This window comes from Petaurus breviceps, unplaced genomic scaffold, assembly GCF_028583685.1.
Source record: "Petaurus breviceps papuanus isolate PSGF00001 unplaced genomic scaffold, PetGlider_PUasm1.0 176, whole genome shotgun sequence".
Taxonomy (NCBI): Eukaryota; Metazoa; Chordata; class Mammalia; order Diprotodontia; family Petauridae; genus Petaurus; species Petaurus breviceps.
In genome coordinates, this window is record NW_027185771.1 from 4,131,345 (window position 1) to 4,156,516 (window position 25,172).

The 25,172-nt window shown below is 36.4% G+C and overlaps 1 protein-coding gene across 3 annotated transcripts in view; it reads left to right on the forward strand.

The window, feature by feature from the left end:
- FANCA (FA complementation group A) overlaps positions 1–25,172 on the forward strand; it is a 114,954-nt gene that overhangs the window by 58,703 nt on the left and 31,079 nt on the right. For all 3 annotated transcript variants that reach the window (XM_069085513.1, XM_069085511.1, XM_069085514.1), the window contains 4 exons: positions 3,267–3,363; positions 8,969–9,148; positions 10,813–10,886; positions 11,411–11,539. In XM_069085513.1, coding sequence (XP_068941614.1) covers positions 3,267–3,363; positions 8,969–9,148; positions 10,813–10,886; positions 11,411–11,539 — 480 coding nt within the window. The remainder of the gene's footprint in view (positions 1–3,266; positions 3,364–8,968; positions 9,149–10,812; positions 10,887–11,410; positions 11,540–25,172) is intronic.

Below are 25,172 nucleotides of genomic sequence, written 5' to 3' on the forward strand. Positions count from 1 at the left end.
TGATTCTATTTTGTACTCTAGAAAGGGACTGTATTGCCTAGTACTGTTTGCTAATAACAACTAAAAATAAGTTTCTTAAGTACCTTTTTTCTAGTTAGTTTTTTAAAATATTTTTCAGTGATTTCTGAAGCATATTTTAATTCCCAAAAGTGCTTAATTAATCCTCTGAACATTGATACAAATTCATCTTTATTATTGGTACATTTGTACAGAAATAGTGGGATGTCAATATTAATTACTAAAAAATTACAATGTCATTCTGCATGTTAAAAGAAAGCTTTATGTGGGTAGAAGATAACAATAATAACATTTGTCACGGTTCTATCTTCTTACTTAGGTAGCATTTTCCATCTGGTATTTCTGATCTATTTGCAGCCCTTGTCACTTTCTCTTGAACCTCAGTATTCTAAATTGTTGCTTCATCAGTTGTAGGAGGGATTGGTGCAAATAGGCTTTCTTTCTTGTGCTATGGGGGAGGGAACAAGGAATAGTCTGCTTGTGCCCTGGATGCATTGGAGCTCCAGGGACTGTGAGAAAGCCCTTTATCCTGACCCTCCCCTCTTCCCCCCATGTAGATTGTAAAGGTTGTGTGTGAGTGAGAACATAGGGAAGTATATACAGTATGAGCACCTGGACCCTTCCTAGACTAGAGAAGGAATGTATGTTTTTTACTTAAGTACCTTTTTTAAAATCTAGATTAACATATAGGTCTAAACTTGCCATCTCTCTAATATTGCCTTTTCAAGATGGTTACAGTAATAAATTCCCAGGAATTCACCAGAATGAAAAATCAGTTACCAGCATACATGGAGATGGGGCATAGTATCTTATTCCAGGTAGCAGATTACTGTTAAACTACTGATATGAACTACATTTCTCATCTTTTCTTCCTAAAATAGTTCACTTAATATTTCTTTTATTCAGTGTTTCCATTTCTACCCAAAGACCTTCTCTACTTTGCCCTGTGCCTGTATTGCCCTACCCTACTGAGACAATTCCTATAGTTCTTTGTTTCCCATGATTAATTATAAGACAGAAGAAAATTCTTTTTCTTTTCCAATTCCATCTAAATATACCTTACCATAAGAATGCACCCCATTCTTGCACTGGACCGAAATACATAGTATATTTTCTGTGTTTATTTTACGTTTTTAGACATTAACAGTCTGTAAAACTAATTTTGAATAGTACTGAGCTCAGACACTTTAAAATTATGTCTGATAATTATAATGGTAAGTTCTATAAAGTATACTGATTTTGGTATTCTGGGTCTCTTTTCCTTGAATTATACCATGCAAAATAAAAACAAGAACAGCAACTTAATAATAACAACAGCAATAATAATAGCATTTATATAGAGCTTTAAAGTTTGCAAAAAACATTATTTCATTTGATCCTCACAAAACCTTGTGAAGTAGGTGGTATTATTAACCTAATTTTGTAGATGAGGAAACTGAGACTAATAGAGGTTAATCGATTTGTTCAGGGTCGTATGGCTAGCATCTGAGGCAGGATTCAAGTGCAAGTCTCCTGGACTCCAAGCCCAACAAATATTTATAAAGTGCTGGAGATAGGAAAAAAAGGCAAAAGAAGGTCCCTGTTCTCAAGAAGCCCACATTCTAATGAGGGAGAAAATATGCAAATAGGTATATACAAACTATGAACAGGATAGATTAGCTGCCAATATTGATTATCCTTTTCTTATTGTTTATAAAACCTAGTTTATGGTTTGTATTATCTTAATAGAACTGACTGTAAAGCCAAGCATAAGCAGCTTTCCAGAGGACTGCTGCTGTGAACAGCTTTCAAAGTTCTGAATACATAGTATAGTGAACTCTCTATTTATTCAGTAACAAATTAAGGCAAAACATTCAAAGAAGATTGAAGTACAGTATTCACAATATTATGGCATAACAACTTATCCCACATAGTTTTCACCAAAGTGGTCACATAATTATTTTTTAGTTACTCTTTTAAGCAAAAAATAACATTCATTTAGTAACACAATCATTTAGTAAGTCCTTAATTCAGTCATCCTTAAAGAGTGAAGCCTCCTTAATTGACACAAAGTACAAAGGTCAAAGTTCTCTACCCCTAGATCACATTGTCTTAATCTCTTCAATCAAAAAGTCCTCCTTCTTAATCGGAGAAGTCCTTAACTCAATCATCTAAATATAAAGGTCAGAGTTCTCTACCCCTAGGCCACAGTAAGTCATGATTTTCTCAGTTTGCATTAAATACCCGAGCAGAGGTCTTTTCATCTTGACTTGAAGCAGGCTCTCAGCTTTCATGGTTCCTCTTCCATGGTCCCGGGTCCTGCCCAAATCTATCCAACTGCCACCTGAGTTCAAATGCAATCAGCTCTCAGTTCTTTCTTCAGTGTCTTGTGCAGTTCCTGCTCCATACTGAAGCTCACAGTGTCTGGTCCACCTCTAGTCCTTCACAGTTTCTGTTCCTGGAAAGACAAAGCTTAACAAAGCCACAATAACATTCAAGTACATTGCCAGCATCCTCATTGATTCAGTCTCTGCCAATGAAGTCAACATAGACCCAAAAACAAAGTATGAGGAATCATCAATATAGTCCCTGGACCTCTGAAATAGTTAGCAAGACCCTCCTCCAGGATTTCTGTAAACATACAAGAAAATCCTCTTTCAGGGCTTCTGAACCAACAGCAAGGTCTCAGGGCTTCTGTAGCAACAGCACTGTTCTCTTTTAGCAGACAGGTCTGACAAAGTAACATCAAAACAGACCAAGTACCAATACCATAGCCATGCCTCCTCCCAGTTCTCCTCTCTTCATTTCTCAGTTCTTAACAATTCTCAGTTCAGTCCTCAGTTCTCATTTCTCTTCTTGGTTCTCAGTTCAGTTCTCAGTTCTCTTCTCCCTCTCTCCAGCAGTAGCAGCGGAGCCTCTAGATGCTCTCTCCCCAAAGTTCTGGTCTCTCTCAGCTTGGGCTTTTCCTTATATACAATATTAGCTTCTCCCTGTTCTGCCCCTTCCTGTTACATCAACAAGTCCATCCCACTGTGGGATTCACAAGTTCTGGGTCTTCATACTTGACACAATAATGAACTTGGAAAAAGTGCTAAGTACCTATTTGATTGCAAATATGAGGGGCAGGGAAGATCTTCAAATTTCCATTACCATTACACTGACCTGCTTTGAGATCCAGTTAATCAATTTACTTTGCTGCCCAATAGTTACAAGGGATCCTTTATTTTTATATAAAGTTCTGTAATATCTTTTCTGTTTTTCCATTTCAGATTTTGTGTCGCAGCAGTTTCTTATACTTTGTGCAAATTTTCCTCCCACTCACATGATGTTTTGTGTAACTGTTTACCTGCAGGCCTCATTAAAAAGGTAGATTATTTTTCTTCTTATTTTATTTAACATCTTTCACTAACTATGCAACTCTATTGTATCTTTCCAGCCAGGAGGTAAAAGTCCCTTGTTGACTTTAGCTTTTTTTAGCTTAATGTGTAACACTCTGTTACATTATTTATTGGGGTTTTCTTATCAAAGCTGTTTCAGCTGTCTGCCCAGGCAGACACAAAGGAAGCAGTGTTAGGTATTTAGTGTGATATTTTCCATCTTTTCTAACTGTATATAAATGACAGATAATGTTATGCTACTCGTGTGCCCCACTTTAAGGAAAACTGTGACATTTATAAAATAGATGTATTAATTAATGATTATCATATGTATCAGAAAAGGCTTCTTGCCTTTACAAAAAAAATTTGAGATTAAGTGAGGGAAGGCGGAGCCATGATGGTAGATTAGAAGCAACCCAGCTGAATTCTCCCAACAGTTACCCTCCAAATAGTTTAAAAATAACAACCCAAACCAAATTTTGGATTTGTAGAGCCAGCCAAAGGTCAGGGTGAGACATTATTCCAGCCTGAGAAAACTTAAGAGGTTGGTAGGAGTTTGTGACACTGGGGTGGAAGGCTGTCTGGAGCCTATACACATGGTAGCAACTGTGACCACAGCAGCATTAGTTTCAGGACCTCTCAGCTCAGAGAGAGTAAGAGGGTTGGATGATGGGTCAGGAAGAGATTACAAGGAACCCTTTGCTGGCACTGGGTTCAGCTGGAACTGATTGGTAACTCTGTTCTTGTGGGTCAAAGTTCCAGGGAGGAGAGGATCAGTGGGGGTTGGTCACAAGAGAATGGGGCATTGGTCTCAGTTTCAAGGCAGAGAGAATCATTAGGGCTTGTGGCTTCAGGGAACTAGGAGGCCTTTTTGGGTGAGGAGCACAGAGTAGGACAGCAGGGACCACACCTCTCCCTGGATCATTACTGCCTTGGAAGTGCTGAAAATGTGCAGATTCTAAGAACTAGCTTTGAAAGCAACACCAGCATGAAAAAGCCTGAAGCCTTCCTGTCTCTAGGTGGGCAGATCCCAACTTTAACATAAAGTTCAAAGTCAATAAATAGGCCAGAAAAATGAGCAAAGAACAAAAGACAAATTTGACCATGAAAATCTATGAAGGGTACAGGTAAGATCAAGAGAAACTCAGAATATGAAAATAGTTACAAACAAAACCTAAAAGAAAAATGTTAATTGGACCCAAGCCCAATGCAAATTCCTGGAAGAGTTAAAGAATGAGATAAAACTGGTAGAGGAGGGGCAGCTAGATGGCACAGTGGTTAGAGCACTGGCTTTGGAGTCAGGAGGACTTGCATTCAAATCCGGCCTCAGATACTTAACTAGCTGTGTGACACTAAGGCAAATCACTTAACCCCAATTGCCGTAACAAAAACAAAAAAATGGTAGAGGAAAAATTGGGAAAAGAAAAGAATGCTGCAGGAAAATTATGAAAGAGAATTAATATTTTCCTTCTCTTATTTGGTTTTATGTCCTCTTTACCATTTTTCATTCCAGCTGGTACAATCCGTCCTTATAACCTGACTAATGTATAATGTGAAAGTATTTATAGATCCTATACTTGACTATAAGCTGCCATGGGAGGGAGGGGAGGGAGGGGGACAAAATGTGAAACTCAAGGAATTGTGGAATTGAATCCTGTAAACTAAAAGGAAACAAACAAATTAATAAAAAAAAAAGATTGAAAAAAAGAATAATTAACTCCAATAAGGTGAATAAATAGGAAAGAAAGGAAAAAAAAAAAGAAAGAGAATTAACAGCTTGGTAAAAGACGCACAAAAAAATACTAAAGGAAATAAACCTTAAAAACTGGAATTGACCTAATGGTAAAACAGACATAAAAATTCACTGAAGAAAATAATTTAAAATACAGAATAGGCCAAATGAAAAAGGAGGTACAAAAATTCATTAAAGGAAAGAACTCCTTAAAGAACAGAATCAACCAAATAGAAAAAGAGGTACAAAATCTCATTGAAGAAAATAATTCCTTAAAAATTAGAATTGGGTAAGTGGAAGTAGTGACTAAATGAGACATCAAGAAACAATAAAACAAAGTCAAAAGAATGAAAAAATGGAAGAAAATGTTAAATATCTCATCAAAAAAACAACTAATCTATAAAATAGATCAAGGAGAGATCTTTAAGAATTATTGGACTACCTGAAAACTGTGATCAGAGAAAGAGTCTGGAAGCCATATTTCAAGAAATTATCAAGGAAAACTGCCCTACTCTTCTAGACTCAGAAGGTAAAATAGAAATTGAAAGAATCAACCAGTCAACCCCTGAAAGAGATCCCAAAATGAAAACTCCCAGGAATTCCAGAGCTCCAAGATAAAAAAAAATACTTCAAGCATCCAGAAAGAAACAATTCAGATATCATGGAGCCACAGTCATAATCACACAGGATTTAGTGGCTTATATGTTAAAGGAGCAAAGGGATTGGAATATGATATTCCAGAAAGGAAAGAAGCTAGGGTTACAACCAAGAGTAACTTACCCAGCAAAACTTGAGTATAATCCTTGAGGAGAAAAAAATGGATATTTAATGAAATAGAGGATTTTCAAGCATTCTTGATGAAAAAAACAGAGCTGAATAGAAAATTTGACATTCAAACATTAGACTTGAGAGAAGCATAAAAAGGTAAACATAAAAGAGTAATCATAAGGGTCTTGATTAAGTTAAACTGTTTACATTCCTATATGGGAAGATGATATATGTAACTTTTAAGAACTTTGTCATTTTTAGGGTACTTAGACTTCTACATATACAGAGGGCATGAGTGGGAGTTGATTATGTTGGAATAATTCCCCTCAAAAAACGATAGATTGAGAAGGGGATGCACTGGGAGAAGAGGGAAGGGAGAGGTAGAAGGGGGAAAATTTTCTCAGTTAAAAGAAGTGAGTAATGAAGAGCTTTTACAGTGGAGGAGGAATGGGGGTTGTGTAAAAGAGAGAAGAAACAAAAGAAAATGGAATGGAAGGAGAAATAGTAATCCTAACTGTGAATGTGAATGGCATGAGCTCACTTATAAAATGGAAACAGATAGCAGAATGGATTAGAAACCAGAATCTGACCAGTTTTACAAGACACACTTGAGACAGAAAAACACCACAATTAAAGAGCTGAAACAGAATCTGATATAATTCAGCTGAACTAAAAAAGGGCAGAAGTAACAGTAATGATCTCAGATAAAGCAAAAGCAAAAAAATAGACCTAATTAAGAGGTAAACTGTATTTTGCTAAACGGTACCATAGAATGAAGTAATATCATAATTTTTTACAGCAAGGTTCTCTGATAAAGACCTAATTTCTCAAATATATACTGAATATAAAACTGAGTAAAATCTATAAAAATAAACCATTCCACTAGTGATAAATGGTCAAAGGATACAAACAAGCAGTTTTCAGAAGAAGAAATCAAAGCTATCTGTAGTCATATTTAAAAAGTACTCTAAATCACTGGATTAGAGGAAGGTAAATGGGGGCAGCTAGGTGGTGCAGTGAATAGTGTACTGGCCTTGGAGTCAGGAGGACCTGAGTTCAAATCCAACCTCAGACACTTGGCATACTATACTAGATGTGTGACCTTGGGCAAGTCACTTAATCCCCATTGCCTTGCCTTCCCTCTCCAAAAAAAAAAAATAGAGGAAGACAAACTAAAACAACTCTGAGGAACCTGTTCACTTCATACCTATAAAAAATGACAAATGCTAGAGGGAATGAGGGAAAAGTAGGTATACTACTAAAATGTTGGTGGAGTAGTAAACTAGTAAACAACTAATCTTCAGAACTAATGAACTAGTTCTGGAGAACAGTATGGAACCAGGACTAAAGGGCGATAAAACTGTGCATAGCCTTTGATCCAGCAATACCACTGTGAGATCTGTATCCCACAGAGATTGAAGAAAAAGGAAAAGGACCTATATGTACAAGAATTTGTATCAGCTTTTTGTGGTGGCAAAGACTTGGAAATAGGATACTCATCAGTTGGAGCATGGATGAACAAATTGTGGCATATGACTGTGATGGAGTACTCTTTAGTGCTGTGGGAAATGAAGGTGGTAGTTTCAGAAAAACACATGGCAAGAGCAGTATATGAACTGATGCTAAGTGCAGTAAGAGGGACTGGGAGATCATTGTGCACAGTAACAGCAATGATGTAATAATGATCAATTGTGAAAAACTTGGGACTCAGGGTGAAAAATATTGTCCATTTCCAGAGAGAAAACTGATGAACTCTGAGGGCAAATTGAAGTAAAGTGTTCTCACTTTAATGTTCTTGCTTTTAAAAAAAAAAATATGGCTCATAGGGGATTGTTTTACACGATTTCACGTGTAAACTTGATGCATCGCTTGCCTTCTCAGTATGTGGGGGGGGGGGTGTGGAATGTAGAGAGAGAATTTGGAACTCAAAATTTAAAAGGAAGAAACTTAAAAATAAGATAAATAACAAAATATATTTTAGAAAATAAATATTAAGTGACTATAAAAAAACAACCATTTAAGTGCCACTTTCAGTAGGGAGTTCTAGTGCATTTAAGGGTTTAAGACTTATTCAGCAAAAGGACATATAAACTTAGAGCTGTTGGAAGTCTTAAAAATAAATAAAAAATTACACTAAATAACTTTGAAACTATAATGTAAATTAAATTGATTGAGTAAATGATTCATTTTACAAAATATACTGCCTACCTTATCGTTCACAGTAGATTTCTTTTTTTTTTTTTTCAAATGCTTTATTCACAGTAGCTTTCTGATTGCTATATTTCCTACATTTCATAGTATGGTCCTAGGTTTTAGAAGGTTAGTGTCAGGTGCTCCATTTTGATGGGACCCCAAAGGAACTAAAAGGAAGGACTCAAAATATGAGCCCATTACAAAATGTAACCCTCAGTGTTTGCTTGGCACAGTATAACTGTTAACTTGTTAAGAAACAGCAAATGTTTAGCAAAGCCTGATTGCTTCTACCTCTTTATTACAAATACCTCTTTATATATTCTTGGTTGGTAGAGACCACCCCTTGCAAGTAGAGGTACTTGTGTACATGATGCTTATTTTCCTCTTTAACAAAAAATTTAATTTTTTCATTTGATAGTGTTTTATATTGATTATCTGGAGGTTTAAAAATAAGCTATAGCTGATAGTTGTGAGGTTAATGTGGATTATCTCAATTGAATCATCTGCCCAGAAACACAAATTGAATCATTGGTGAATGAATGTTTAGAAAGTAAAATTCTCCTGTTTGATCCCCTTATCTACTTTTGAAAGAACTGATCTGATTTCTTTGAATTTGCTTATGTTACTTTCCAAGTTGGTATTTAAAAGCCAAATGAAGGAATGAAAAAGCATTTATTAAGTGCTTACTATGTGGTAGTACTTTGCTAAGCACTGAACATACAAAAACTGAAGAGAAATCCTTATCCTTAAGGAATTTACAATTTAATAGGAGGAGACAGTACACATCACGGAGTGGTGGCCAGGGAAGATGTTTTGGAAGAGGAATGGTGAGTGGAGCCATAAGGCCATCAAACTGTTTTATAATTCAGTTTCTGAATTCTAAAATTTATATTTATTGCAGGTGCAATTTGTTGTGCTTCGAGCATACCTGGAAGCTCGAGGAACTACTTGTCAAGAAGATGTAGTAGTAGATATCCCTTGGAGGAACTTGTCTTCTCCCTTTGTAGATTGGAAGAAAGCAGCCCTCTGTTTGTGGAAGCAAAGGAAATTCCAAGAACTTTTGAAGGAAAGACAATTTCAAGTAAGCTTTATAACTGTACCTTTTGTTCTCTCAAACTGAATGTTAATTTACATGTATTTCACATTAAAATTTTCAAGCTTTCTGAACGTGAGGATATATTAGCTTGGTAGAACCCTATTAGAAGTATGGGGCAGTTAGGTGGCGCAGTGAATAGAGCACCAGCCCTGGAGTCAGGAGGACCTGAGTTCAAATTTGGCCTCAGACACTTACCACTTACTAGTTGTGTGACCTTGGGCAAGTCACTTTACCCCAATTGCCCTGCCTTCCCCCTCCAAAAAGCAAAAGAAAAAAAAAAGTATATTGGGGCAGCCAGGTGGTGTGTGAGTGAGAGCACCGCCCCAGCGTCAGGAGACCTGGGATCGGTTCCAGCCTCAGATACTCGGCACCCACACAAAAAAATAACTGGCCATGTAACCTTGAGCAAGTTACTTAACCCCAATTGCTTATTTAAAAAAAAATACTGGGGTGGACAGGTAGCACAGCGAGCAAGAACACCGGCTCCAGTGTTGGGATGACTTGGGGATCAAATCTGGGCTCAGATACTTAGCACCACACCCAGAAATAACTTGCCATGTAACCTTGAGCAAGTTACTTAACCCCAATTGCTTTACAAAAAAAATGTTGCATGTATTTGAGTTCCTGTCATTAATAATATCATCAACACATTAATTAAAAGAATAATCTGATATAATCCATAAGGTATCGGTCCTATCCTCCAGGCCCAATAATTTGAAAGAGGTTCCCCAGTATCTCTTTTGTTGTTTTTTTTAATCATCCATATTTTACTTCACCCATACAAATTGGTATGTCCCAAGGGGCTTAAAGGAAATGAAACAGTTGGTCTCCTTAAGAGACATCAATAAATTTTGCTTTTTTAAAAGTCCTCCATGAGAAGGTTGTTGTAGGCAGAATTTGAGGATCTCTGCATTTGCTTTTCTCTGCCTGTTAATGTTGGGAATAACTTGATCAGACTTGTTAGCTATCAATAAATGTGGAGAGGGTATATATGGTTGTGAGAGATGGATTTATAAGGAAAGCTGAGTGCTACAGAATCAACAGTTGAATTGTAGTGCTAAAAAACCTTTTCTCATGGGCAGCAAGGAGATCAAATCAGTCAATACTTAAATTTATTCAGACTATTCATTTCAAGGTCAAATACTGACTGGGGTAAAACTAATCAGACAAGTAGGACAAGAAGCAAGAGAGCAGCAACATGAAAAACTAAAGTAATGAGAGTAACAAAGAGAAGGGGGGATTGATAGTGTCAGAGATCAAGAAAGACCGTTATATTAGGCAGCTAAGAGATCACGGATATCTTTGGAGAGAACAGTTTCAATGGAGTGATAAAGTCCAAAGCCAGATTGCAGAGAGTTAAGAAGAGATTGAAAGGAAAAAAGTAGAGGTACTTTCTCAAGGAGTTTATCCATGAAAAGAGGTAAAGATAGAGGATGATAGCAGATATGTATCAAACAAGTGAGGATTTTTTGAGGATAGAGAGGCAGGAGCATGTTTGCAAGGCAGCAGGGAGGCAGCCAATATATATATAGAGAGAGAGATTAAAGATTATTAATGAGGGAGTAGAAATGATAGAGAAGGCAAAATGCTTTTAGCAATATGATTCATTGTTCTGACCTTTTAAATTAAACTATTGTCTTTTCTCTCAGTTAACTTACAGAGATTGGCTACTATTTGAGATGGAAGTCAAACCTGACAATGATATTCTTTCAGATGCAGAAAGGTAAATGTATTGTAGTCCAAGGGATAGAGTTAAAGGCTGTGACATTATGATTCATTCACAGGTTTCTAACTTGTAATAAGGTCAGATTCCTCTTGGGTCACCAAATTGTGACAAATTCTTTGATTATTCCCTTAATTATATTCTGTAATTCTAACTTTTGTTTTCATTAAAAGACATTTTGGTCCAATATTGAGAAGAGATGTACTAGAAAGAAATTCTTTATCTCTAAAATTTAGGCAAGAAACTTTTTTTAAAGTAGAGCCTTGAATAGTCAAAGTACAAGATTGATTATTCTATGATATACTTCAATTCTCCCTAGTAGAACTACTGATAGAAATGGTTGAAAATGTATCTCTGGATAGATGAATAATTTCTTATCCTTTCTAAGTAATTTAACTACTGTGTCCATCAGGGTCCTAGCTGAAACATTTTTCTTTTTCATATTTGCCAGGATCAAGGCTTATGGTCTAGTATATTACTTTAAGCTGTGAAAAGAAACCAATTTTTGCATTTTGATGTTGCAGGCAATATTTTCATCAGTGGGCTTTATATCAGCAGTACCTTCCAGAATCTTCTGTGGCTGGAGGCTGTGATGGAAATTTGGAAAAAGCATGTGCAATTCTTGTTGAGACAATGGTGGATTTCAGCCTGAGGTACTTTAATAATTTGGGAGGAAGCACTTGTATTGGAGAAGGGTTCTTAATCTTTGTTTGTCATGAACCCTTTTTAGAGTGTCTGGTGAAGCCTTCTCAGAATAATGTTTTTTTTATTTCCTTTTAAAAAAAATTATTTATTTACTTTTAGTTTACAACATTCAGTTCCACAATCTCTTGAGTTCCAAATTTTCTTCCCCTGTCCCTCTCTCTCCTTTCCCCTTTCCTCCCCCCCACCCCCCATGGCAACATGCAATCTGATATAGGTTCTACAAATACCTTCACATTAAACATTAGTCAGGTTGTAAAGAAGAAGAATAACCAATAGAATGAACAAAGAGAAAAAAGGAACAAAACAAGAAAAGAGAGAGAGCAAGTAGTTTGGTTCAGTCTGCAATCAGATTCAGTAGTTCTTTCTCTGAACGTGGATAGCCCTTTCCATCATGAGTCTTTTGGAGTTGTCTTATAACCTTGAATTTCTGAGAGGAGCCCAGTCTATCAAAGTTAGCCATCACACATACATGTGTCTGCAATTGTGTACAAAGTTCTGCTGGTTCTGCTCTCCTCCATCAGCATCAGTGTATATAAGTCTCTCCATGTTATTATGAAGTCCATCTGCTCCTCATTTCTTATAGCACAGTAGTATTCCATTACATTCATATTCCACAACGTGTTTAGCCATTCCCCAATTGAAGGGCATCCCCTTGATTTCCAATTCTTTGCCACCACAAAAAGAGCTGCTGTAAGTATTCTTGTACATAAGGGTCCTTTTCCCACTTGTATGATCTCTTTGGGATACAGCCCTAGTAGTGGTATTGCTGGGTCAAAAGTGTATGCACATTTTTATATTATTCTTTGGGCATAGTTCCAAATTGCTCTCCAGAATGGTTGAATCAGTTCACAACACCACCAACAATGAATTATGTTCGATTTTCCCACCTCTTCTCTAGCATTTATCGTTTTCCTGTTTTGTCATCTCAGCCAATCTGACAGGTGAGATGTGTTACCTCAGAGTTGTTTTGATTTGCATTTCTCTAAATCAGTAATGATTTAGAGCATTTTTTCATATGCTTATAGATATCTTTAATTTCTTCCTCTGAAAATTGCCTGTTCATATCCTTTGACCATTTATCAATTGGGGAATGACTTGTATTCTTATAAATTTGACTCAGTTCTTTGTATATTTTAGAAATGAGGCCTTTATCAGAGACATTGGTTGTAAAAATTCTTTCCCAATTTTCTACTTCCCTCCTAATTTTGGTTACATTGGCTTCATTTGTACAAAAACTTTTCAGTTTAATGTAATCAAAGTTGTCCATTTTGCATTTTATAATGCTGTCTGTCTCATTTGATCATAAATTCTTCCCTTCTCCATAAATCTGACAGGTAAACTATTTCTTGCTCTCCCAAGATTGCTGATAATATCAGCCTTTATATCTAGATCGTGGACCCATTTAGATCTTATTTTGATATACAGTGTAAGGTATTGGTCTGTGCCCAATTTCTGCCATACTATTTTCCAGTTTTCCCAGCAGTTTTTGTCAAATAGTGAGTTCTTATCCCAGAAGCTGGAGTCTTTGGGTTTATCAAACAGTAGATTACTATAGTCATTGACTACTGTGTCTTGTGTACCTAATCTATTCCACTGATCCACTACTCTATTCCTCAGCCAGTACCAAGTAGTTTTGATGACTGCTGCTTTATAATACAGTTTAAAATCTGGTATGACTACTCTACCTTCCCTAGCATTTCTTTTCATTAATTCCCTTGATATTCTGGACCTTTTGTTCTTCCAGATGAATTTCGTTACTGTTTTTTTCTAGCTCTATAAAATAATTTTTTGGTAGATTGGTATGACACTAAATAGGTAAATTAATTTAGGTAAAATTGTCGTTTTTGTTATATTATCTCGACCTAGCTATGAGCAATTGATGTTTTTCCAGTTATATAGATCTGACTTTATTTGTGTGAAAAGTGTTTTGTAATTGTGGTCCTATAGTTCCTAGGTTTAATTTGGCAGGTAGATTCCCAAGTGTTTTATAATGCCTACAGTAACTTTATTTTATTTATTTAAAAAAAATTTTTTTTTGGCCTTTTGGAGGGCAGTTGGGGTTAAGTAACTTGCCCAAGGTTACATGGCTAGTTTTTGTGTGGGTGTGGGTGTGGGTGGGTATTAAGTGTCTGAGGCTAGAACCGAACTCGGGTCCTCCTGACTTTGGGGCCCGCTGGTGCTTTCATTCACTGTGCCACCAAGCTGCGCCCCCTCTAGTAACTTTAAATGGAATTTCTATTTCTATTTCTTGTTGTTGGATTTCTTTAGAAATGTATAGGAATGCAGAGGATTTATGTGGATTTATTTTATATTCTGCAACTTTGCTAAATATATTTATTATGTCAAGTAGTTTTTTACTTGATTCTCCAGGATCCTCTAAGTATATCATCATATCATCTGCAAAAAGTGATAACTTAGTCCCTTCTTGGCCTTATCGAATTCCTTTGATTTCTTTTTCTTCTCTTATTGCTACAGCTAACATTTCTAGTACCAAATCAAATAAGAGAAATGATAGTGGACATCCTTGTTTCAACCCCAATCTTATTGGAAATGCTTCTAGCTTATCCCCATTACATATAATACTTGCTGATGGTTTTAGATAGATGCTACTTATTATTTTAAGGAAGACTTCATTTATTCCTATACTTTCTAGTGTTTTTAATGGGAATGGGTGTTGTATTTTGTCAAAAGCTTTTTCTGCATCTACTGAGATAATCATATGACTTCTACTAGTTTTGTTGTCAATATGATCCATTATACTCATAATTTTCCTGATATTGAACCATTCCTTGATTCCTGGAATAAATCCTACCTCATCCAAGTATATTATTCTTATGATAAGTTGCTGTAGTCTTTTTGCTAATATTTTATTTAAAATTTTTGCATCTATATTCATGAGGGAAATTAGCCTATTATTTTCTTCCTCTGTTTCAGCTCTTCCCGATTTAGGTATCAGTACCTTTGTGTCATAAAAAGAAAATATTTGGTAGGACTCCTCCAATTTTTCCAAATAGTCTGTAAAGTACTGGAATCAATTGTTCTTTAAATGTTTGATAGAATTCACTTGTAAATCCATCTAGCTCTGGAGATTTTTTTCCTAGGGAGTTCATTGATGGCTTGTTCAATTTCTTTTTCTGAGATGGGGTCATTTAAGTATTTTACTTCCTCTTCACTTAATCTGGGCAATTTATATTTTTGTGAATATTCATCCATTTCACTAAGATTGTCAAATTTGTGGGCATACAATTGGGCAAAATAATTCCTAGTTATTGTTTTAATTTCCTCTTCATTGGAGGTAAATTAACCCTTTTCATTTTTGATACTGGTAATTTGGTTTTCTTTTTTTTTTTTATCAAATTGACTAAAGTTTATCAATTTTATTGTTTGTTTGTTTTTCATAAAACCAGCTCTTAGTTTTTTTAAAATTAGTTCAATAGTTTTCTTAATTTCAATTTTATTCATCTCCCCTTTGGTTTTCAGTATTTCCAATTTAGTATTTAATTGGGGATTTTCAATTTGTTCTTTTTCTAGCTTTTTCAGTTGCATGCCCAATTTATTGATCTCCTTTTTCTCTATTTTATTCATGTAAGCATTTAGAGATATAAAACTTCCCCTAAGAACTGCTTTTGCTGCATCCCATTAAGTTTTGGTATGTTGCCTCATTATTGTCATTCTCTTGAATGAAGTTACTGATTATTTCTATGATTTCTTGTTTGACACATGCATTCTTTAGAATTAGATTATTTAGTTTCCAATTAGTTTTTAGTCTATCTTTCCATGGCCCTTTATTACATATGATTTTTATTGCATCATGATCTGAAAAGGATGCATTTAATATATCTGCCTTCCTGTACTGGATTATGAAGTTTTTATGCCCTAATACATGATCAGTTTTTGTGTATATTTTCCCACCTCTTCTCCAGCATTTATCATTTTCCTGTTTTCCTGAGAAGAAGGTATATCCTTTTTTATCCCCATTCAGTTTTCTCCAGAGGTCTGTCATATCTACCTTCTCTAAAATTCTGTTCATCTCCTTAACTTTTTTCTAGTTTATTAGAATGTTTTTAAATTAATAAAATACATATTATTATAAAGTAAATTAATTACAATTATCTTAAAATAAGGATGTAAATTGTTTTCCCATCTGAGGTCACAACCCCTTGGAATACTATCACCCAGCTCACCAAGGGGTCCATGGGTCCCAGATTAAGTACCATTGTACTTGAGGAGTGTTTTTATTTTGCTCTTAATTGTAACATTGCTAAAACTGAAGCTGTATTATTGCTAGTCAAGGAAAATGGATAGATTTATCAACAAAATACATGTTGGTACACAGTTAAACCAGGTCTGATTCAAGTCAAAATAAAGTATTTTTTTACTTTTGACCTTACCCTTTAATTTCTTTAAGGTTATTTCTGAAGGTCAGGATTTTGTCTTCATCTGTTCTGTTTTGGTACTACTTAGCACATGTGAATGTGTCATAAGTATTTGCTGAGAAGACTTAAATTTAAGTTGCAGATGACATTGTGCTATCTCACTCAGCATTGAAATATCACAGGGCCTCTTAAATGAAGTCCATAATCTTTCAAGCATCTTGACTAACTATCCACATAGGAAAAACCAAGTACATCAGGAATGCCTATACCAGCTAACGTGCTGAAGGCTTTCCTCTAAATTTCTTCACATGTACCAGTAGACCACACAAGCTGGTCATCAGTTTTTCCTCCTTCTCCCATCTCCTTTTCCAGTTGGTTGTTGTTTAGTCATTTTCAGTTGTGTCCAACTTTTCATGACCCCATTTGTTTTTGTTTGTTTGTTTGTTTTTGCAAAGACACTAGAATGGCTTGCCATTTCCTTCTCCAGCTTATTTTATAGATGAAGAAATTGAGGCAAACAGAGTTAAGTGACTTGCCCAGGGTCACACAGCTAGTAAGTGTCTGTGGCTAGATTTGAACTCAGGTTTTCCTGACTCCAGGTCCTGGTCCCTATCCACTGCTCCACCTAGTTGTCCTAGGTGGACATTTCCAGTAGGTCATTTCTCTAATGATATATGATAGTTTCTTCATTAGCAATATGTTACACTTTCTTCATGAGCCCTTTGAATGTCTCCATTTCCTCTTGGGTGACATCTACAACTTAATTTTACAAAAACTATAGTAGTCCATACTTTGAAATGATATAATATTACCAGAACAACATTGGCTTTTGTTTTAGGGAAAAGTTTGGGAAAAGTAATGTACAATTTCCCAAAATGCATTCAGTCTAGTCTTCTATTTAATTTTGGGTCCAATTAATTATCTTTGTACATAGTTTTACCAGACTATACATACTGATGGACCAGCCCTATAGAGTGTCACAGTCCAATTACATGTTATAGACATGTCACAAACAGCAGGCATTTATGATGCACTTGTCTTTTCCTATGTGGATAGTTAGTCAAGATTCTTGAATGATTATGGACTTCATTTAAGAGGCCTTTTGATATTTCGATGCTTTGTGAGATGGCACAATGGCATCTGCAAACTGGAGCATCCATTTGGGAATCCTCATCTGTTTGGATCCTGTGTTAGACACCCTTTGTGATGATGGCAGACACCTCTGGCAAGTGTAGGTCTCTCTGTTTTATGCCTTGCTCAGTATTTATAATTAGAGAGTTGCTGAACAAAGTCATCTTTGTTGTTCTATCTTTGTTTTATTTTTAACGTGTGCATGGCAGACACCCTGTTGGAGAAGAACCTTTTAAAGCAATATTTTGCCAAATGAAATGCTTTTTAAATTGCTAAACCAATAACTACAGTGTTGTACCTTTAATTCAGTGATGTGACTACAAAGATATGATTTGCTTTAGAATATAGTTTGTGAAAATCTATCTCTTCCCTTTTCATAACTTTTTTCAGGGTGATCTTGATTAATCTCTAGGTTATTCTCATAAATATTTATAGAGGCAGAGAAATGAGCATGTGAATTATTGATATTTTCTGTTTTGCCACTTTGGGTTGACAGTTTTTACAGGTATTAGGTAATATCCTCTTTTAGATATTTTGAGAATTTGTAGTTGCTTCAATTCTTTTGAAATTATATCACTTCCATCATGGACCTTCTTTCTTTATAATTCATTTAGGCTAGCTGCTCTTCCCATCATAGTGTTTTTTAGTGCCGTTTCTTTTTCTGATGGAACCCATTGAATCCCATAATTTTAAAGCTCAAGCACAGTGGCTCTTTTGTCATAGATGAAGAAAATAGTTTATTATAGTAACCATGATAAGAGCATTAGATTTTTCTTTTCCACTTAAGTTTTATTCTTAAATATTCTTAGCGCTTAATTGAATCTCTCGTTGTTTTCTACAAACATTTTTCCCCTTCACCATTTCTTTTTATTTTTGAGGCATTAGATCATAATACTACAGTATCCTTCTTAGTAAGATTTTACAGACAAATTCATATTTTTAATAGTTGTTGCCCTGGGTTATCATATCTCTCTTCCTGGGAAGATCAAGTGTTTTCTGATTGAAGTAGTTTTCAGTTTCTAAATTATTTAGCACCAGTTCCCATGGAAGTTAACTAATGTAATAATGTGTTGATACCTGTTTTTTGAGTAATTACTCATTTTAAACGTCAATAGCTTGTTTAAAATAGGTCATTTTAAGTTGTTTTAACTTTAGGCTGTATTTTCTCATTTTGTTTTTCTCATGTGTTATTGATTTTGTTCTTTCCTTTAGTAAATTGATGGTCCAATTGTATGGAGATGACTGGTTGCTAAATAACTCCTTCATTAATAACGAATCATTTCCTAAATGTTTAGATTTTTTGTTGTTATTATTTCTAATACTTCCAACTTTTCTTGGTAATATGATATATAATTATGATATACAAGCATCAGGCTTCTGTGTAGACACTAAGCCTTTGACCACTTTAACATTTTATTCTTGAGCCTTCTTTTCCTGCATATTTTTTGCAGTTATCCTTATGCTCATTTTTTCATTGAATACTTTTTCACAAATATTACAGAATATACTAATTTATTTTGGAGGGCCTTAACTGAGTTCTTTTTTCCTCTCCATATCCTATAACAGGTGCTAGCACAGAAGCAGGAATTGTCTTTGTGTCAGTCTTTGTACAGATGCTTGTGGTAAGCATGGCAGTATAAGATAACCAGGCATCCCATACAGTGTTTCTTGTTGCCTTTAAGTGGAATTGGGTTTAAACAGAACACAACAGGAAGTAGCATCTCATTACATGGAACACATTTTACAAGGTTCACTCTGTTAGACTCTCTTCTTATTTGATGTGTTGACTAACACAGAAGATGGATCACACCCAGTTTTTCTTCAGAAATATTGAATTTCTCTACAATAGCCTCTTAAGTTGTATCAGCAATGTAGTATCCATAATATGATTCATTTGCTTCTCTGATTCACCTGTTAGGCATTTAATGAATCCTTACTTTAGAATTTAGTGCATCTTTTAAAAACGTTATTATGTTGTAGTAGTTGAGTAGATCTGTGACCTCATCAATGCCAGTATCCTTCCAAGAATTTAGATTGCAGCTTCTCCCCTCCCTTCCTCCCTCACCTCACTGCTCACCTCATTTGTTTTTCAAAGCATTTATTAGGTACCTGCTGGGTGCCAGGCCCTGTGCTAACCACTTTGAACATAAAGATAAAAAACAGAACAGTCCCTGCTCTCCCCAGTAACTTAATATGCAAAATCAGCCGATTTTGGGGTCAAGGGGTTGAGGGCACCATTTTGGGATATAAGGGAAGGCTTTTGTGGGAAGTGATACGTGAGCTATGCCGGGAAGGAAGCAAAGAATTCTAAGAGGTGACAGTGACAGAGGAGTATATTCCAGGCAGGGGCACAACATGTGCAGAATTGAGTGGAGGGTAAATAATGTGAAATCAACCTGGAAAGATGGGTTGAACCATATTATAAAGGGCTTTAAATGCCAATCAAAGGAGTTTATATTTTATTTTAGAGGCAATAGAGAGCCACTGAAATTTCTTAAGTAAGGGAGTGATGTGGTCAGACCTGTGCTTTAGGAATATCAATTAGGCAACTGTGTGAGGATGGATTAGAGAGCTGAAAAATATTGAAAAAGTCCAGGCAAGGGGGGCGGAGTCAAGATGGCAGAGTAGAAGCAGCACTTCCGGGCAGCTCTGGCTTCCACCTTCCCCAATCCATGTAAATGGGGACTCTAAACAAACTTTGGAGCTGCAGAACCCACAAAATGACACAGAGAAGTTAACCTCCCGCTGAGGACAGCCCAGCAGGAATCCAGTGCAGCGCTCTGGGAACCGAGCCAAGCCCCATGCTGAGGCTTTAGCCCCAGGGCGGGCCTGACCAGCCTCCAGCTGGAGGGACCCCAGATCAGCAGCAGCTGTGGCCATTTCCAGATTTGTCAACACATAGATCCAAAGGACAAAGTGAGAGGTCAGTGCAATCTGGACTTTGGGACCCAGTAAGTGGGAGTGTGAGGCTTTTGCCCCCAGGGCAAGAAACCGAGGAGACGCCAGCACAGCCAGCCAACGCCAAGTGGCAGCTTCAGCTGCTGGCCCTGCAGAGTGTAGGGGGACCAAGCACCAGTCTGAGGGGTAATCGCTCTTGCTTTAACCTGCTTGGATCTGGATTGCAGTCTAGGGTGGAGGTCCTGGGGTGTGTGTGTCCAGCCTGCCAAAGCGTGTGGAGACCTCAGAGAGGGCACCCATCTAACACCTCCAGCAGCTGAGAAAACTCCAGCATCTGGGACGAAAGCTCCCCTGTCTGGTGGCAGAGTCCTACTGTGGCAAAAAGCCCAGGGGTCAAGTGACTGAGGGGCGACATGACCAGGCAAAGGAAACAAAGCAGACAGAAGATTCCAACATTACACTCCTATTTTGGGGACAAAAAGGAGCAAAGCATGGAACAGGAGGAAGAGAGTGAAGTCAGAACTCCTGCACCAAAAGCTTCAAAGGAAAATACGAGCTGGTTACAGGTCATAGAGGACTTTAAGAAGCAATGGAGAAAAAGAAGAGAAGTAGAGGAAAAATTGGGAAGAGAAATGAGAACAATGCAAGAAAATTATGAAATGAGAGTCAACAGCCTGACTGAGGAAAATAACACTTTAAAAAACAGACTAACTCAAATGGCAAAAGAGGCTCAAAAAGACAATGAGGAGAAGAAGGCCTTAAAAAGGCAAATTTGCCAGATGGAAAAAGGAGCTCAAAAACTCATTGAGGAGAATCATTCCCTCAGATTTAGAATGGAGCAAAGGGAAGCTAGTGACTTTATGAGAAATCAAGATGCTATTAAAAAGATCCAACCAAATGAAAGAATAGAAGGCAACTTGTATGTTTGTAAGTATTCATCCATTTCCCTAAGATTGTCAAACTTATGTGCATACAATTGGGAAAAATAATTCCTAATTATTGTTTTGATTTCCTCTTCATTGGAGATAGATTCACCCTTTTCATTTTTGATACTCATAATTTGGTTTTCTTTCTTTTTTTTATCATATTGACTAAGGGTCTAATAATTTTGTTGGTTTTTTTTTTTCATAAAACCAGCTCTTGGTTTTATTAATTCTATAGTTTTTTTAATTTCAATTTTATTAATCTCTCCTTTTGTCTTCAATATTTCTAATTTAGTATTTAATTGGGTATTTTGAATTTGTTCTTTTTCTAGGTTTTTTAATTGCATGCCCGATTCGTTGAGCTCCCTTTTCTCTAATTTAATCATGTATGCACTCAGGGATATAAAACTTCCCCTAAGAACTGCCTTTAATGCATCCCTCAGATTTTAGTATGTTGTCTCATTATTATCATTCTCTTGAATGAAGTTACTGATTGTTTCTATAATTTCTTGTTTGACCCACTCATTCTTTAGGATTAAATTGTTTAATTTCCAATTAGTTTTTAGTCTGTCTTTCCCTGGCCTTTTATTGCATATAATTTTTATTGCATCATGATCTGAGAAGGATGCATTTAATATTTCTGCCTTACTGCATAGAATTGTGAGGTTTTTATGCCCTAGAACATGGTCAATTTTTGAGTATGTGCCATGAACCGCTGAGAAGAAAGTATATTCCTTTTTATCCCCATTCACTTTTCTCCAGAGATCTATTATACCTATCCTCTCTAAAATCCTGTTCACCTTCTTAACTTCTTTCTTGTTTATTTTGACAATCTTAGGGAAATGGATGAATACTTACAAACATACAAGTTGCCCAGATTAACTGAAGAGGAAGCAAATTACTTAAATAATCCCATCTCAGAAAAAGAAATTGAACAAGCCATCAGCCAGCTCCCTAGAAAAAAATCTTCAGGGCCAGATGGATTCACTAGTGAATTCTATCAAATATTTAAAGAACAATTGATTCCAATACTCTACAAACTATTTGGGAAAATTAGTGAAGGAGTCCTACCAAATTCTTTTTATGACACAAATATGGTACTGATACCTAAATCAGGAAGAGATAAAACAGAGAAAGAAAATTATAGACCAATCTCCCTCATGAATATAGATGCAAAATTCTAAATAAAATACTAGCAAAAAGACTACAGCAACTTATCTCAAGAATAATACACTTTGATCAGGTAGGATTTATTCCAGGAATGCAAGGATGGTTTAATATTAGGAAAACCATCAGTATAATTGATCATATCAACAATAAAGCTATCAGAAACCACATGATCATCTCAATAGATGCAGAAAAGGCTTTTGACAAAATACAACATCCATTCCTATTAAAAACATTAAAAAGTATAGGAATAAATGGAGCTTTCCTTAAAATAATAGTAGCATCTATTTAAAGCCATCAGCAAGTATTATATGTAATGGGGAGAAGCTAGAAGCATTTCCCATAAGATCAGGGGTGAAACAAGAGTGTCCACTATCACCCCTCTTATTCAATCTGGTACTAGAAATGTTAGCAGTAGCAATTAGAGAAGAAAAAGAAATCTTTATATCCTGCAACTTTGCCAAATTTATTTATTTTATATTTTATATATTTTATAAATAAAGTTTATAACTACTCAGGGTCTCAATTTCACAGGATCACAGAACTTGGGAGTTGGAAGAGGCCATCTAGCCCAACCCCGCCCTGAATGAGAATGGCTATAATAGCATATCCCATGTGCCTCTACTGGAAGGCCTCCAAGGCAAAAGAACCCACCACCCTTTGAAGCAGCTCATTTCACTTCTGGATAGTGCCAGTTGTTGGAAAGTTTTCCTGATATCAAGTCTGAATGGACATTTGTAACTTCGATTCACTGTTCCTTGTCCTGACCTCTGAGGTCTGACAGAATAAGCCTAATCCCTGCTCCACATGACAGTTCTTCACATACTTTAGGGCAGATATCGTGTGCCCCTGGCATCTTCTCTTTTTCAGGCTTAGTTCCCTCAATGTTCTTCATATAACCAAGAGTCAAGGCCTTCAATGCCCTTCTTGAACTATGGTTCCCAGAACAGAACACAAGCTCCAGATAAAGTCTGATGAAGCAGGAGTACAGTAGAATTACCACCTCCCTATTCCTAGAAGTTCTGCCCCCCTTAGTGTGGCCCAATAGCTTTTGTGTCTGCCATACCTCATTGCTGACTCCTGCAGTCCACTAAAACCCCCAGATCTTTTTCAGAACATTTATTACATAACCAAGCATCCTGCTCCTTCCCACCTTTTTGTAAAGTTTATTTTTTTGTACCCAGATTTCTTCATCTGTAAAAATGGAAGTGTTGGACTAGATGACTTCTCAGGACTCCTCACTCTAAAGGTCTAGTGCCCCTTCTGCTCTGTCATGCTACCTCTCACACAGGTGGTGTCAAAGAGGAAGATGGGAAAATTCCAAATCCAGAGAGGAAGAAAAGAACAAAGGGCCCAAATCTAACCCTGTGTACATCATAGTAATACTTCTTGGTTATTCTTCTTATAGTCCATTCATTCCTATTTTGCTCCTGTTGTTCCCTCTTCTTGGACTGCCCTGCCCTTCCTTGTCTGTTCAAATCTCCTCTCTCTTTTCAGGCCCAAGTCGAGGAAGCATCCTCTAATCATGCTGAGTACACATCTCCTCTCTCTTCTTGCTGCCTATGCTAAAGATTTGTTATTTCATCACTTACTGTCTTTCTCTAGTTGCTTCATGTATTTATGCCTTGGATTCCTACCGAAGATTATAAACTTCTTGAGGATTCATCTCAAAAACACTTGACATCCCCACCCCTCCTGCCCTGACCTCCTTCATTCTATGATATTGAGTGGCCCTCCACCCTGCCAAGTCCAGTCTTTTTAGATGTGCCCTTAATCCCACTGGGTACTGGCTGGAGGATAGAGAGAGGGAATTTTCTTCCTTCTCCCTCCTCCATGTGAGATCACTTATCATTAATGAGGTGCCAGAGGGTAAAATACAAATGAGTATCTTAATCCCACTCCAGACAGTCCAGGTTGTACTGATACCAGGAATTCAGGGGTGGTTCAATATCAGGAAAACCATCAGCATATATATATATATACATATACATATACATATACATATACATATATATATCAGACTATATTAATAACAACAAAAACCATATTATATCAATAGATGCAGAAAAAGCTTTTGATAATATACATCCATTCATATTAAAAAAACTTCAAATATAGGAATAAATAGACCTTTCCTTCATATGATAAGTAGTATCCATCTAAAACAAAGATATGACTTATATGGAAATAAAGTTTTGCATAACACATAAAACATTATCAAGTTGCTTGCCTTCTCTAGGGAAAAGATGAGAAAAGAAGGGAGGGAATTTAGAACTCAAAATTTTAAAAAAAGAATGTTAATTGTTTTCATATGGAATTAGATAAAATGAAATATTTAAAAATTAAAATGAAGAGTCAGAATTACACATAATAGGAATAGAGACCTGTAATGTAATGCCAAAAGAAAGGCAACTTCCCAAGGTTCAGAATACCAGCATAGGTGCTCTCCATTTTATTCAGTGACAAACCAAGAACAGAGAAGATCAAAACATGACATCATTCCAAATACAGCATTTACTAAGCCTGATTAAATAATCTCCAAGTACTACCCCACCCCAGGACCTTCCAATCATTCAATCAATTACAAAGTCCCTGTTCTAAATATTTCTCCACCCCAGGCTATACCTTCATTTGGTCCACCACAAAACCCCTCTTCTCAAATGGAGATTAGTTTCCAAACATAAGTAAAGTACCTTCATTTGTCAATCACAGAGCACAATAAGGTCAAAAGTTCCCCACCCCTGGATCACAATTGAATCTACCCCAGAGTTACATCAAGTTTAAACACAGCACTTAATACCCAAATGGAGGTCTTTTCTTCATCTTGACAGGAGGCAAGTTCTCAGCAATCTTAGTTCCTGGGGAGACAAGGCTTAGCAAAGCCACAAGATACATTGCCAGTCCCTTCATGAATTTATCCTCTGTCTGTAGAACAGTCCTAGAACCCCTGAACACATTAGCAAAGCCCTCTCCCAGGATTTCTGTAAACATACAACAAGAAAATCCTTCTTCAGGGCTTCTGAACCAACAGAAAGGCTCCCAGACCCCTGCAACAACAGCACTGTCCTTCACCAGTGGACAGTATT